This window comes from Lynx canadensis, chromosome C1 (genome assembly GCF_007474595.2).
Source record: "Lynx canadensis isolate LIC74 chromosome C1, mLynCan4.pri.v2, whole genome shotgun sequence".
NCBI lineage: Eukaryota > Metazoa > Chordata > Mammalia > Carnivora > Felidae > Lynx > Lynx canadensis.
The window spans coordinates 38,107,837-38,122,239 of record NC_044310.1 but is presented as its reverse complement, the minus strand read 5'-3'; the positions used below and the strand labels follow the sequence as shown (position 1 = coordinate 38,122,239).

Below are 14,403 nucleotides of genomic sequence, written 5' to 3'. Positions count from 1 at the left end.
ATCGTAGGCACCCAGTGATTATTTGTTGAATAAACAAATGAAAATCCAAAAAAATTAAACAACAAATTACTGCAAATAATAATAGAATTAGTGAGGGGTCGGATATAAATTTAATATGTCGAGAACAAGAGCCTTTATATTTATAAAGAACCATCAGTTAGAAGAGTTAATGGAAGAAAGCATCGTAATTACAGCAGAGAGTGAAAATATAAACTGCCTTGGCATCAAAAATAAATGTTCAGTGTCTATATGAAAACAAAAACAAAAACTTTGAAAATTTCCTACTGTACCCAAGAGAAAATTTGAATAAATGGAAAGTCAAAACATATTCGTGGATTAGAAGGCTCCAACTTATAAGTCAATTCTCCCTATGGTAATACAAAAATCCTATATGATTATATTTTTGAGAATAGTATTCTCAAATATTGAGAATATTGACAGGGTTTGGGGAGAAAAAAACTAAACAAGCTAATTATAAAGATCACATAGAAAAATATGCAAGACAGTAAAGAAAATTTGGGAAAAGAAGCATAGTGAGGTGATAATAGCCTTTCAAATATTAAAATGCATTATAAAACACTAAGTTGAAAAGATATGTACACCCTGTGTTTATTGCAGCATTATTTATAATAGCTATGGTATGGAAGCAGCCCAAGTGTCCATGAATAAATGAATGGATAAAGATATCTATCTATCTATCTATCTATCTATCTATCTATCTATATAGGGGCGCCTGGGTGGCTCAGTCGGTTGAGTGTCTGACTTCAGCTCAGGTCATGATCTCAAGCTTGTGAGTTCCAACCCCGCATCTGTCTCTGTGCTGACAGCTTGGAGCCTGGAGCCTGCTTCATATTCTGTGACTCCCTCTCTCTCTGCCCCTAACCCACTCGCATTCTGTCTCTGTCTCTCTCAAAAATAAACATTAAAAAAAGTTTTAAGATATATATATATATATATATATATATATATATATATATGAAATTGGTATATTACTTAGTCATAGAAAGGAATGGGATCTTGAGATCTTGGGATTTGTGATAACAGATGATAACATGGGTAGACCTAGAGGGCATTATGTAAGTGAAATAAGTCAGAGCTCATACCACATGATTTCACTTTATATATGGAATCTAAAAATCAAAACAAACAAAAAACCCAGAAACAGACCCATGAATATAGAGAACAAACTAGTGGTGGTTGCCTGGGGCAGGGGGTGAGCAAAATGAGTGAAGGGGAGTGGGAGATACAGGCTTCCAGTTATGGAATGAATAAGTAATGAGGAGGAAAGGTACTGCATCAGGAATATAGTCAATGGTATTGTAATAATGTTGCATAGTGACAGGTGATAACTACACTTAAACATATAAATGAAATAAGATACATTATAAACTTAATATAATTAAAACTGTGTTATAATGAATAGAGAAATGATTAGACCAGAATGAAAAGTCCAGAAATAAACCCAGATACGTACAAAAAAAATGTATATGGTAAAGATGGCTTTTCAAGTCAGTGGAGAAAAGATACACAATTTCATAAATAGTGTGGGACAATAAAGTGTAATATTACCTCACAGCCTACGTCCACATAAATCAAAATTGAAATGAAATTTTTAGCTATAAAAAGTAGAACAATAAAAATAATAGAAGAAACAATGAAAGAATTCAACTCAGAAACCACAAAAGAAAAGATTGATAAATCTGTATAACAAATTAGCATTTAAAGGGGTGCCTGGGTGGCTCAGTCGGTTAAGCGGCCGACTTCTGCTCAGGTCACGATCTCGCGGTCCGTGAGTTCGAGCCCTGCGTCGGGCTCTGTGCTGACGGCTCAGAGCCTGGAGCCTGTTTCAGATTCTGTGTCTCCCTCTCTCTGACCCTCCCCCGTTCATGCTCTGTCTCTCTCTGTCTCAAAAATAAATAAACGTTAAAAATTTTTTTTTTTAAATTAGCATTTAAAAACTTCCACATGGAAAAAAGTACTAGAAGTAAAGTCAAAGAACAATGACAAACTGAGCAAAAATATTTTTATACCACACATAAAAGCCAACAATCCAGCTTTCAAAATGGGCAGATAAAATTAACAATTCAAAGAAAATAAAATGCAAATAGTTCATAAACATATGAAAAGACACTTAACCATGTAATAAAAGAGAATTATACTAAGAGAAATTCAGATTAAAGCTAATCTTCAATATCATTTTTCACCCACCAAATTGACGAATATCAAAAAGTTTCATTCCACCCTTGTTGTCAGTGCAATTGCAAAAGAAACATTGACTATTTTGCTAGGGGTATAAATTGGCCCTTCTGAGAGAGTCAGTCTGTCAGTGTTGATCAGCACTGCAAATGCACAGGGGCCCAGAAATTCTGCTTCTTGAAATTTATCTTACATATAATTACATAGGTGAGCTAGCGTATATACAGAGTGAACCACCAAGACATTGCTGGTAACAGGAAAAGGTTGGAAATAATTGAAATGCCTGCCAATAGGAGGCTGGCTGAATAGTTTATATAGGGCTTTTCAAAAGAATGAAGTAATTGTTTATGTACTGAGAAAAAATACCTCCAAGACATGTTAAGAGAAAGGAAGCAGATCTGAAGAGTGTGTTTAGCGTGTTACCGTGTGTGTGTGTATTGAGAATGTCGGGGAGAGGGTGGATGTTTTCTTGTTTGTGCATAAAGTATCTCTGAAAGGCATATGTGAGAACCTACTAACATGAATTGCCTCTGGGGAGTGAAACGAGGTGCCTGGAGATTCATAGGGGCGATATGGAGGTTTCTCCCTGTAAATTCTTTCATATCTTTTTGACTTTTGAACCATGTAAATCAATCAATAGTATTTGCTGGTTTTTTAAAGTGAAATCACATTAGGTGCCAGGTGTCAGAATAGGGCAGTAGAAGCCACTCTAGAATGTTATCAGAAGAACCAGGTTCTAATTCTTACTCCTTCACTAACTCGCTGGCCAGCCCTACACAAGCAAGCTCCCCACACAGCGCCGAGCCAGGCAAGGTCAAAGCAGCTGGTGTCTAAGACCCTCTCCAGTTTGGGTGTTCAGAGATATAAACCTCTCTGAACACATTTCTTACAGCCTCTCCTTACACATTTCTTAAGTCATCTCTCTACCTCCTCCTTTCCTCTGCAACTCATCAAAAGCTCAGAGGAAAAGACAGACAATTGAAGAAAATAAAATTGTGAAGATGACTTTTATAGGGCTCCTGTTGAATCGTTGTGTATTCCACCTCCAAAGCTGAAAATGATGAGTTTAATATCACACAGACCAGTGCATCTTGCATCTCTCAAAAGACAGCTTATGCTACCCAGAGAGTTGGGAGCTCGGCAAGACGTAATTTTTCACTCCAACTCTGAGGCAAATGAAATGACAGTCACCAGGCCCACATTCTAGAAGCAACATGGTTTTCATTTGGTGGTAACTTCGTTTCAAAGTGTCCCAAAGAGAGAGAGCTCTTCTAAGTGTGGACTTTCTTTCCCAGGAACACACACTAGAAAAGGGATGGAAAGGTGGCCAGATTTTTCCGTGACTGTTTCTAGAGTTGGCCATTGATGGCGATAAGTTAACTGCACCAGGGATCAGGAGACCTGGGCTTTTTTAGTCTTAGTTTATGCCAGGTTGGACAAGTCTCTTTCATGCTTGGAGCCTCTGCTACTCTCAGAAAGGATTATCAGGTATACACTGTGCTGATATCTTGGAAGAGAAAGTCAGATTTGAGGAACATGAAAGATTTATGGGCCAAAAAATTCCCTAATTCTTGCCAGTCCATTCTGGTGTCTAGGGCAATCTCCCTGGGGTTGCCTGTGCGGTCATTCTGCATACAGCGCCTGAGTATCATCCTTCATGTCCAGGCACTGGGCTGTTTAGAGACATCTCCCTACCTTCAGGGAGTTCCTTGGTGGAAACACTAGCAAATAATACCGTTTCAGGCTAGGGAATGCCTTAAATATGTGTAAGTGGAGAGCAGAGAAAGACTAGTCAAAGTCATCTTTACAGATTACAGAGCATAGTGTGTATTGGTTTTTTTTCCATGCACTATTTATATATTATTGGAGAGTAGGTGTGGTAACATCTAATGAGGTGAAATAAAAGAATTAACTAATATGTCGTACATAAAGCTCCCAGAATCGTGCTTGGCATGCATTAAATATGCAGTAAATGATAGTAATTTTTATTGCAGTGTTTGGTTCCCAGTACAACTTCTCTGAGGTTGGAGTTAAAATACCCATCTGTCTAAATAAGAAAGCTGAGACTCAGAGTAGGGCAGTGATCTACCCCAGACCTCCTCAGCTAGAAATGGCCCAGTCAGGCCGAAACTATAAGCAAGCCCAATGTAAATGCAATTATGTTACCTAAAACGTATTTCTCATTGATCGGAAAAACAAAGTCTGCTAGTGCCTTTAGCCATGAATGTATTAACTGTTCTGGGTAAGCAACATTAAGCCTTAACCCAACAAAGCCCTCACCTCTTGAAGAAGGATGCTACTAACTATAGTGTTCTCAGACCTTGGGGGCAGATGGTGTTAAAAGTGGGGAGAAACTGATCCTCACGGCTCTCAACCCCTCCAATCACATTGCAGACGGCTGCTAAATCTGCTGACACGTAGGCCCGGCTCAGAAGGAAGTATGTGAGTGTGTGTGTGTGTGTGTGTGTGTGCGCACGTTCATGCACCATGTTTAGTGTCTGATCCTTTAAGGCAAGCTCTGTGACCCCAGACTTCTCATTTGTCATCCTTTCTCTCAACAGAAAACAAGCCTGGAGTTTTATATTGACATACATGCCCACTCCACCATGATGAATGGCTTCATGTACGGCAACATCTTTGAGGATGAGGAACGGTTCCAGAGGCAGGCCATTTTCCCCAAGCTCCTCTGCCAGAATGCTGAAGACTTCTCCTACGTAAGTCGAGGGTTCTTTCTCAGCACGCCCCCTCTCCTGCCCAGCCCCCTCCCTTTTACTGCCTACCTCTCTTCCTCTTCACTCACTTCAGCTGGGTTTAACATTCACAGACCACCAGCCAGCTCTGTGCCAGGCCCTGTGTGGGCGATAAAGATAGAGGTGAACAAGCTCCGCTCATGCCCTCAAGCAGCCCATTGCATCAGGAGGGAGACTCCAAGGCAGCACGTGGTCTTTCTGAGGAGCTGGCATTTTTTGTTCAGTTGGTCTGACCCCAGCAGTAGCAAGACAAGGGACTCACCAAGCCCCCCCCCCACCACGTGACAGACCGGACCCTGCCCCAGGGCCTACTTTCACCAGCCCTTTTAATAGGAGCCTAACATACCTGCTGAAGGGGGGAGGGCAGTGTATGCTCCCCATTGTCTCCCTCCATGACCCTTTCCGGGTCTCAATTTCCTTGTCAGTAATTCATGGGTGATAATGTTCTGCCCTGCCTGCATCACAGCTTCCTGGGAGCACAAACACAGCAATAGACGGCAAAGGAGTCTGCAGACAGTAAGGACTCAGCAGACTCCAGAGGCTGGTTGTTGCTACCCACCTCACACACCGAGAAGACTGCAGCGGCCGTGGACTGGCAGCTAGAATAATTTGCAGCAAGAAACAGTATTGGAGAGAGGATGAGGAGTAGAGTCAGCATGTGGTGTGGGGACATGGGAGAGAGTTTCTGCACATTTTCCTTTGTTCTGATACTAATTCTCTAAGGCCTATTATTTCTGTATGGCCAGAGTGGGAGAGGCCCACAAAGGTCATAGCAATTTTTGAGTTGATGAGCTGAAGGCTAGTGCCTGCCCATTACTCCAGGCCTGGACATTAGTGGAGATGATGAATTTCTCCATGAGATAAGATGCTTTGAATCTCAGAAGTTCTGAATGCCAGACCCGGAAGGAACTGGACCAGTCTCCTCTTTGCACCCAAGAGATACCCAGGTGGCTCCCCATTTACATCTCTGGGGTAGAAACAACCACGCTTGTTTCTGTAGGAATCCATAGGATGGCTAGCCCCAGGCTTTTTGAAACCACTCCAATTTCAGAGCAGGCTGTGGTCTCCTGGATCCACATTCCCTGGGAGGCTGGGCCACAGGCCTCAGAGACCCTCACAGGGGTGAGGTTTCCAGGGCAAACAAAAGGGGCTCAGTCTAGGAGCTTTATTTTTGGCCTTGGCTGATGGTGTTCCTGCACTGCAGCCATCTTAAGAGCTCAAGACCAGGGTCAAAGTAATCTGTCCTCACCCATCCCTGTCTCTTCTCTGATCCTCAGTACCCCATGTTAAAATGATTTCACTGCATGGACTTCAAGTGTCCTTTCAGACGTGACGTTCTAATTTTCTGATCCCTGGCTTTATCTCAGAATTCACACACACACACACACACACACATGCACACATATCATGTACACACGCATGTGCATGCACACATAGTTTCTCTTCCTTTAAATGTGTCTTTAAATCTCTGCCTTGTCTTGCTAATTTCTTTCTCCCTCTTTTCCTTCTTCTCTTATACTCTGCTGAACAAGACACACATTCTCTTATTAAAACCACAGCCTCTTTATTTCCTTAGATCTCTGTGGGTTAGCAGGGAATGTCCTTTAACCTCAGATGAATTACCTCACAGTTCTGTGAAAGAGATGGTATTATCACCTCCACTTTACAGATGAGAAAACTGAGGCTAAACCAAATAAGGCAAGTTGCCCAACATCTTGCCTGTCTTTGAACAGAGGACTTGAGATGTTGACCCGCTGGCTCTGTCCTCTCTCTATCCACCTCCATGGGTGAAGCTGACACTCTTGTGGAGAAACAGCCATGATCCCTACCCTCTGGTGATATCCAGCTGGAGTTCGGCTGCCCCCAGCGGAGGGAGCCATTGTGAAGGAGTGTCAGCGCTTCTGGGGTTACTTACTCCTCGGTTCAACTCTGTGCTGTATCACTTGCTTGCTCCATCTCTGTGAGCTTCATTTTCGCATCCAGAGGGGCAAAATTGCAACACCTATGTCAAGGGGTTATTTTGAAGTGTAAATGAGATGCCATGTAGGAAGCAACATTACAAAGTTGCAAGCATTGCCCAAATTTTCATTTTGATTATCATCACAATATAATTGCTTATTGTTCTCTGTCTACGTTTCCTTGCTCCATCTGTCCCCATTCAAATTCCCACAAATATTTGTTAAATGGCAGTTACTATCCAAAGAACTCTGCTGGATGCTTTCATTTAATTCTGTTTGTTTATGTAATCAGTCCCCATAATAACTCTGTGATGTGTGGTTAATATCCACTTTTCAGATGAGGAGGCTGAGACCCAAAGGTGTAGTAAGACCCAAGATCCGATAGCCAGCAGGTGCCTGGCCCTGATTCTCTCCTCCCTACTTTGTCTTTCCCAGTCCAGCACATCCTTTAACCGGGATGCTGTGAAAGCAGGAACTGGCCGTCGCTTCCTTGGTGGGCTACTGGACCATACTTCCTATTGCTACACCCTCGAGGTCTCCTTCTACAGCTACATCATCGGGGGCACTACAGCTGCTGTGCCCTACACTGAAGAAGCCTGTATCCTTGGCAGGTTCCCCCCACCCCCACTCCAGGCCTGGGCCAGCCTGCATCTAGCCACGAGTATCCAGGTCTGGCAACATTTAATGGGCAGGCAGGAATCCGACATTCAGCTTAGGTGAGGGCTGAGGCTCTGGGGTGAGAATGGAGGCTGGTTATGCTGGTGGCATCTTTGGATTGTCCTGTTTGCCCCTTGCCCTTCTAATGGACACACCCCATCCCAACTGGCTCCGCGACGGCCTTCTGCTGCTCCCATCTCTATCTCCCCTCCACACCCTCACGAGGGAGTACGTCTTCTACCATCTCAGGTATGTAAGCACATGGGCTGGAGAATGACCATCCCCCTGGTTGCTGAAGAAGACCTGGGTGGTCTGGACTCCTTCTAACCCTGAACATGTAAAACTATATCTTGTCTTTTCACCTCCCACCTTTTTACGCTTGTGTCATCTTTCTCTTCTCTCTGCTCACCCATTTTCCTCCCCTTGTCCTCTCTCCTCTAGCTCCCCCTCCACTCCTGTCCTGTGTTTTTCTCTCCCTGCTTCTTATGTCCCCTCCCTCCTGGATTCTCTCTTCTCCCCACCCTCCTCTCCTCTCCTTCTCTCCCCCTGCCTCCCCTGTGTCTTCCCTGCCTCCCTTCCCATCCTCTGCACATCTTTCTCTCTGCTTTGACATTCCCCAATTTGCTTTTCCTCTTGGCTTCCTCTTACAATTTCTCCAAAATCCCCCACGCTTGTCATAATGAAACTATTAGAGGTTACTTTCTAGCTTCCTTGAATTTCTAGGGATTATTTAGTCATTCTAGTTTCCTGGGTATTGATTTTAATGTCAAGGTCCATACATAAGGATTGTGACAGATTGTGACAGTTTTTGCTTCCCTTTATCCTTTTGTTTTTGGATCGACCCATTTCTCCTTTCCTAACACTTAGTTTTCTTAGAGAAAGCATTATAGTTGATGGAACAAAATGGAAAGGGATGATATTAACTCTATATATGTATAATTTCTCTCTCCCTAGAAGTAGAAGTGTTCCTTTTAGCCCTTGTTCAACCCTTGATGAGTGTTCATGGAGTTCCTGCCATATTTTGTTCAGGAAAGCATCCTTTCTGGTCGGGGCATGACTCAGGACTAGTCCACCCAGTCAGTTGCAGCCTGGTGGCCCTGGGGGGTCCAGTTACCTTGCTGAGAACATGGGAGGCAGGGCGATGGCCCCTGACCAAAGGGTGAGAAGCAGGTAGGCCAGGCGTTAGAGCAGTGTTCTGGATCCAGTGGAACACTGGAGAGATCATAAGAACTGAGAGTCCCTTCCCTGCAGTCACCAAGATTGAGACAGTCACCTTGAAATCTGCTTTGATAACTACTTGGCCTAGCAAGGCCAAGGGAGTAGGCTCTGCTCTGAGACAGAGGATCCTGGCCACTTCTATGTGTCACGTTGCCCCTCCCCACACACACACTTGGTGTGTGCCCATGACTTCTCCAGGACCTGCTAACACCTGTAATACATGTATAGGTGGCGTTCCACACCACACTTGCTTTGTTCTCCCGGGATGTTGTGGCAAAGGAGATCGAGAGGGTTGCCTGGAAGAAGTATCTGAGCATGTGTACCAAAGGGATTCCACATACTTGTTCCCAGTGAGCCGTAGGTCCCTCCAGAGGAGACCTGCACTTAGTCTGCTATTGATTTCTGATGTCAGAGGTGCTTTCTTAGCACCTCGCCTGCTTTTGTGTTGAAAGAAAATGTGTTTCTTAGTAGAATGCCCCTCCCTTGCCCCAGGCCCAGGTTTTCTCTTCAACACCCAGTCCTTGTGCATCAAAATAAACACATTGTCAGTACGTGCCAGGAATCATACTAGGCACCCAGGGTAAAATACTAACCAAAAGTCATGGTCCCTGGCTCACAGAGCTTTTGGGGAGACAGAAAAGGAAAGAGGCAGTTATAATAGAGCATGGTGAGTCTTGTAGTGGAGGGATTCCAGAGAGCCATGGGGAACTTCCCTTAACAAGTACATATGAGTGTCTGTCAGAAGCTAGGGTAAGTTCTAGGCATGGTGGATGTAGCAGTGAACATATTAATGACAAATATGTCTTTGTATGGGAGTAAAAGGAGACCCAAGCACAATTTGGGGAGGTCAAGGAAGGCTTCCCAATAGAAGTGACATCTAAGCTGAGTTTTTAAGGTTGAGTAGAAATTAGCCAGACTGGACTGGGGTCTGTTGGAGGGAGGACATGACAGATAGAGGGGAGGAAGGAAGATGTGCAGGAGGAAGAAGGTGGTCCAGGATGGCTGTAGGACTTCATATATAAGAGATGACACTGAAGTGGCAGACTGTGAGGAATTTGAACTTGAATGTGAAGGCAATAGAGAACGATAGAAGGGTTTCACACCACGGTGGAAAGCCACTCTGACTACAGTGGGAAGAATAGATTGGAAGGGGCCAAGACTTTGGGCAAGGACACACATAGGAGGCTGTTCTGACAATCCAGGTGGGAGATGATTCTGGCCTAAACCTGGGTGCTTCCAGGGAGTATGTAGAATGTGGAACCACATACATGTAGATTTGGTAAGTGATTGGATGGGGGTGTCAGTGAGGAGCAGGAGCTAGTGACTGGGAGGAGTTCGGAGTGGACAGTGAGGTGGTGCATGAGCCAAGTGGACCAAATGCCATCAGAGCCACCCTGCCTTGTCCCGTCATCTGGGTACAAGAAGAGGACCCAGGAGTTGCACCAGGGAAGCCAGACCAGCTCACCACCTAAGAGCGATTTAACCTGGTTCTTGTTTGAAATGTGTGTCTCCTCTCATATGAGAGGGAGACTTCAGGCAGACGGAGTTTGATCTTCGCTGGCTGCTGGCTCCACGTCCTGATCAGAAAGAGAAATTACACAGTCTGATGGCAATGGCAATATGGTCTGGGAGGAAGTGTCCTCCAGACTGAGAGTCAGGAGACCTGGATTCTGATGACAGCACCAGCGCCATCTCAAAGAGTGTCCTTCAGCAAGTCCTCACCTCCCCAAGGTGAGCCCATCACCTTCACAGAGGGACTACAAACCTTTGCTTTCCTAATCCCCTTTATGGGAATTAAATAGAGACAGTCATGAAGAAGTGTGGTTATTAAGCAAAGAGCAGACTTTCAATTGAAACAAATCTGGGTTTGAATCCTGGCTCAGCCACTTGCTAGATGTGTCACCTTGGTCCAGTTTCGTCACCTGACTGGGCCTCAGTGTCCTCCTCTGTAACAGGAGAACATAACACTTAACCTCACTGAGCTGCAAGGAGTTAAAATGAAATAATGTATATAAGCATGCACTGTCAGCTCTAAATATTAAGTGACTGTTGGTTAAAACATCATAAAGCTTACGTGACTGTGAATGGAGACCTGCATTTATGTTAAGAAGGGGTTGTTAGAACAAGAGACTGTGGCTGTGTTGGTAGGGTTCATGGGGCAAAGTCTCAGTGGAGTCACCACAGTTGACAGCCCCGACCTCACAACACCAACGGTTCACAGAGTAGCAGTTGTGTAGTTCCCATGGCAGGGTTTTTATGTCTGCTATCTAGAACAGCCCTTGTCAGCATCAGGGTACGTGGAGGACACGTTAGTTATCCGGGGCATGCCGGATGAGAGAATAAGACCAGAGAAGGACTACGGGAGGCCTGAGGGGTATTTCACTCAGGCCAGCAATAGTGTCTGCCTCTCCACCCACCAGAACATATGTATTTGTCAGTTTAATTTTTCTCCCTGGAAAAGCACCAGCTAAACTTTATCAGGGTGTTGTTCTCTGACTTTCCTCCTCTACTCCATCAGAGAAATACAACAATGGATGCAGTCACTGATCCTTCCCTAGCCGTGTGACGTTGGACTGTTACCTCACCAGTCTGAGCCAATTACCCACTTGTAAAATGAAAATAGTAATGATATTCATGCTGCAGGATTCATGGGAAAGTGAGATGATGCATTGTGTCTCCAACCCACAGGCAATGCTGGCACATGATAGGTACTCAACAGATGTTCCTCCTGCCCCCATTTTTCTCCCCTCCCCTCACCATGAAGGGTGCATGGCTTTCCTTTTATTGGGTGAGGCTTTAACCTGATGATCTGGCTCTGAAGTCAGCATCCGGGGTTTGAATTTTGACTCCATCACCATTACTAGGTAACCTTGAGCAAGTCCTGACCATCTCTTAGCCTCATTGTCCAGTAAGTACTTCCACCTGTCAGAGCCATGGAACGAAATCATGGGTGGACTTGATCTCTACTGTGGTCCCATCCAGCTATGATGTTCTAAGATTTTTCTGATTCTGAAATCTAAAATCTAAAATTTTATAATTCCATGCTTAGATGAGTTTATAAAATTAACAATCCACAATTCTGTGGTTGGAAGAGTCTTAATATGGACTGATTCCATGAGTGTAAGAGTTCAATCTAATAAGGAAAATCAATACAAAAGTGTCCTAGACAGCCAATCAGGCTAAGCCCATAGCTACTTTCATTCTTTTAATTAAGGGTTCTTAACTGAGGGTCTTATGGATAGGCTTCAAGAAGAGCCTATGAACTATTTATGGTTTATGTAAACTGTGAGTAAAGACACATAGGTCATTTTCTGGAAGGAAGACTCATAACTTTTGTTTACGTTTATTTATTTTAAGAGAGAGAGCATGAGTAGGGGAGAGACAGAGAGAGAAGGAGAGAGAGAATCCCAAACAGTCTCCATACTCAGCAAGGACTCTGACGTGAGGCTCAAACCCACAAACTGTGAGATCATGACCTGGGCTGAAATCGAGAGATGCTCAGCCAACTGAGCCACCCAGGTGCCCCAAAAGACACATAGCTTTTAACAGAATCTAAAAGGGGAACATCCCAGAGGCTTCTGCCCTGACTGATGGTCTCTGTTCCCGTCTCTGGTGTCAGAGTCTTAGGTGTCAGTTCTGCTTTGCATCATTCTAGCTGAGGGCCCTAACCCAGTTATGTAACCACTCTGAACCTCAGCTTCTTCATCTGTAAAGTGAGGATATTACTTGCTTCACAGGGTTGTTTTGAGGGTTACGTGGAAGAATGCAGACAAATTAACAAAAAAAGTTCCGTGCCATTAAATATTAGTTCCCTTTCCTTTCCTTCATGTGGTTTGTTGTTTGTGTTGTTGTGAAATGATAAATTCCTGAGAATTTTGTACCATTCTTCAACAAACCCTATTTACAATTTACTGGCCTGCCAGATAATAAATATGCTCTGTTGAAACAATTTACAAAAAAAAAAAAAAAAAAAAAAGAAGAAGAAGCAGAAACAGTTGAAGAAGAGGAAGAAAGACAGAGAGAAAAGCTAAACTGGAATCATAAAATAACCCAGAGCTCCTCTGGCCTTTGTTTATGGTTTGGCTACAAGCTAAATAAATAGCTCTTTGACATAATGGATGAGGAAAACACTGGGAACAGAGACCTTGGGTCCTGAGTAGACTGGTTTCCACACAGGCTTATAAGCTGTGGGCACCTTGAAATCAGAAAATGCTGGCTCTGGGAGAAGAGCATGGCTGGTATGGCCCAGAGAAGATGCAGAGATATAGAATTCAGTTAATTGGCTTGATCTGAATTCAGAGCCTACTATAAGCCTTGCACTGGGTCCTCTGAAATATGTATCAGACATTAAAGATATCATTTATTTACTTGTCCATCAAACAGCACTCATTGGACACTAGAAATAGATGGATAAGGCCCAGGCACTGCTTTCAAGGAGGAGACAGTTTGGAAGGAGGGGAAAAGGTAGAGACAGCAGTATCAGAGGATAAATGCTCTGGCAGAGGGGAGTTCTGCTGGTCAGGGAAGCACATGGGAGTCACCTAACCCTTTGGGAGTGTAAGGGAGGCAGAAGGAAGAAAGAAAAACTAAGTCTCAAACCTCCAGGACAAAAGGCACGCAGGTAGGAGAAGGGGTGGGGGGAACCTTCCTGCAGAGGTAGGCGTACAGGGGACGACCCTAATGCCAGAGAGAGGATGTGTGTCCAGGGTATTGGAGGGTAGTTGAGGCTGTGCCAGAAGCAGCAGGTGATAAAGAAACATAGGCAGACCCAGATGGTGAAGATGGGAACTATGTAACAGGTACATTGAATAAGCAGTGCCCACAGGGTGCTATTATAAAGTATTTTTTTGTCCCCTGTTGACCCTACAGATAGATGTACATAAATTATAGATCTAGATCTAGATGCGTAAAAACTCTGGCAGGCCCCATGACTTTCTAATAAGTCTCAGGAAATTAAAAGTTTTCTGATTAACTCTGGTCACAAAAAAGTCTCAGTTCAGCAATGACCAGATCTGATCCAGTCAAAGCCATAAAAGCTCTTCAAAGTAAAAACCACCCCATCCTCTAGCTCAGGCTTGTCTCAAATAATCTCAAGGTGACTTGTGTTTCTCCAGCTTGCCTTGCAGCCCTTTCCCCCATCTGGCTAACCCCAGATGTTCAGGCCTCCAAGGTTGAGCGGGATGAAGGAGAGGAAGAAAGGAACAGGAAAGGTCTTGGGTGATGGGTACTTTTGTGAGATGGCATTAGCAAGCCCTCGTCAGCTTCTTCAGACATACCGTCCCTTGTGCTGGATATCTGTTGATGTTGGCCAAGTCCCTCTGCTCAGGCCAGTTGTTTATGATCCTTCTTCAGTCCCTGATGATCTGGTGGTTACTTCTGTTGGGTCACTATACCCCTCCAGTAGCCCTCTTGTCTGAAGGTGAGCTAAAGAGTGCAAAAGTGGCTTTCTGGTTTCCCTTTGCAAGTCCTGCCTGGTGATTTCATGCCTTACATTGAAATGTAGTAGCTATAGACTTGAGATCTTCGCTAAAACTGAGCACTAAGACTAAAAACACAAAGATACTTCCATTTTAGCAACACGTTATGATATCTAACAGGTAGGATTGAGTATTTTTGGTGATTTC

General features: G+C 44.0%; 1 protein-coding gene across 1 annotated transcript in view; it reads left to right on the top strand.

Moving 5' to 3' along the window:
- LOC115520742 (cytosolic carboxypeptidase 6) overlaps positions 1–14,403 on the top strand; it is a 138,777-nt gene that overhangs the window by 82,150 nt on the left and 42,224 nt on the right. Inside the window, exons 5-6 of the mRNA XM_032594080.1 lie at positions 4,758–4,910; positions 7,340–7,502. Of these exons, the coding sequence (XP_032449971.1) occupies positions 4,758–4,910; positions 7,340–7,502 (316 nt within the window). The remainder of the gene's footprint in view (positions 1–4,757; positions 4,911–7,339; positions 7,503–14,403) is intronic.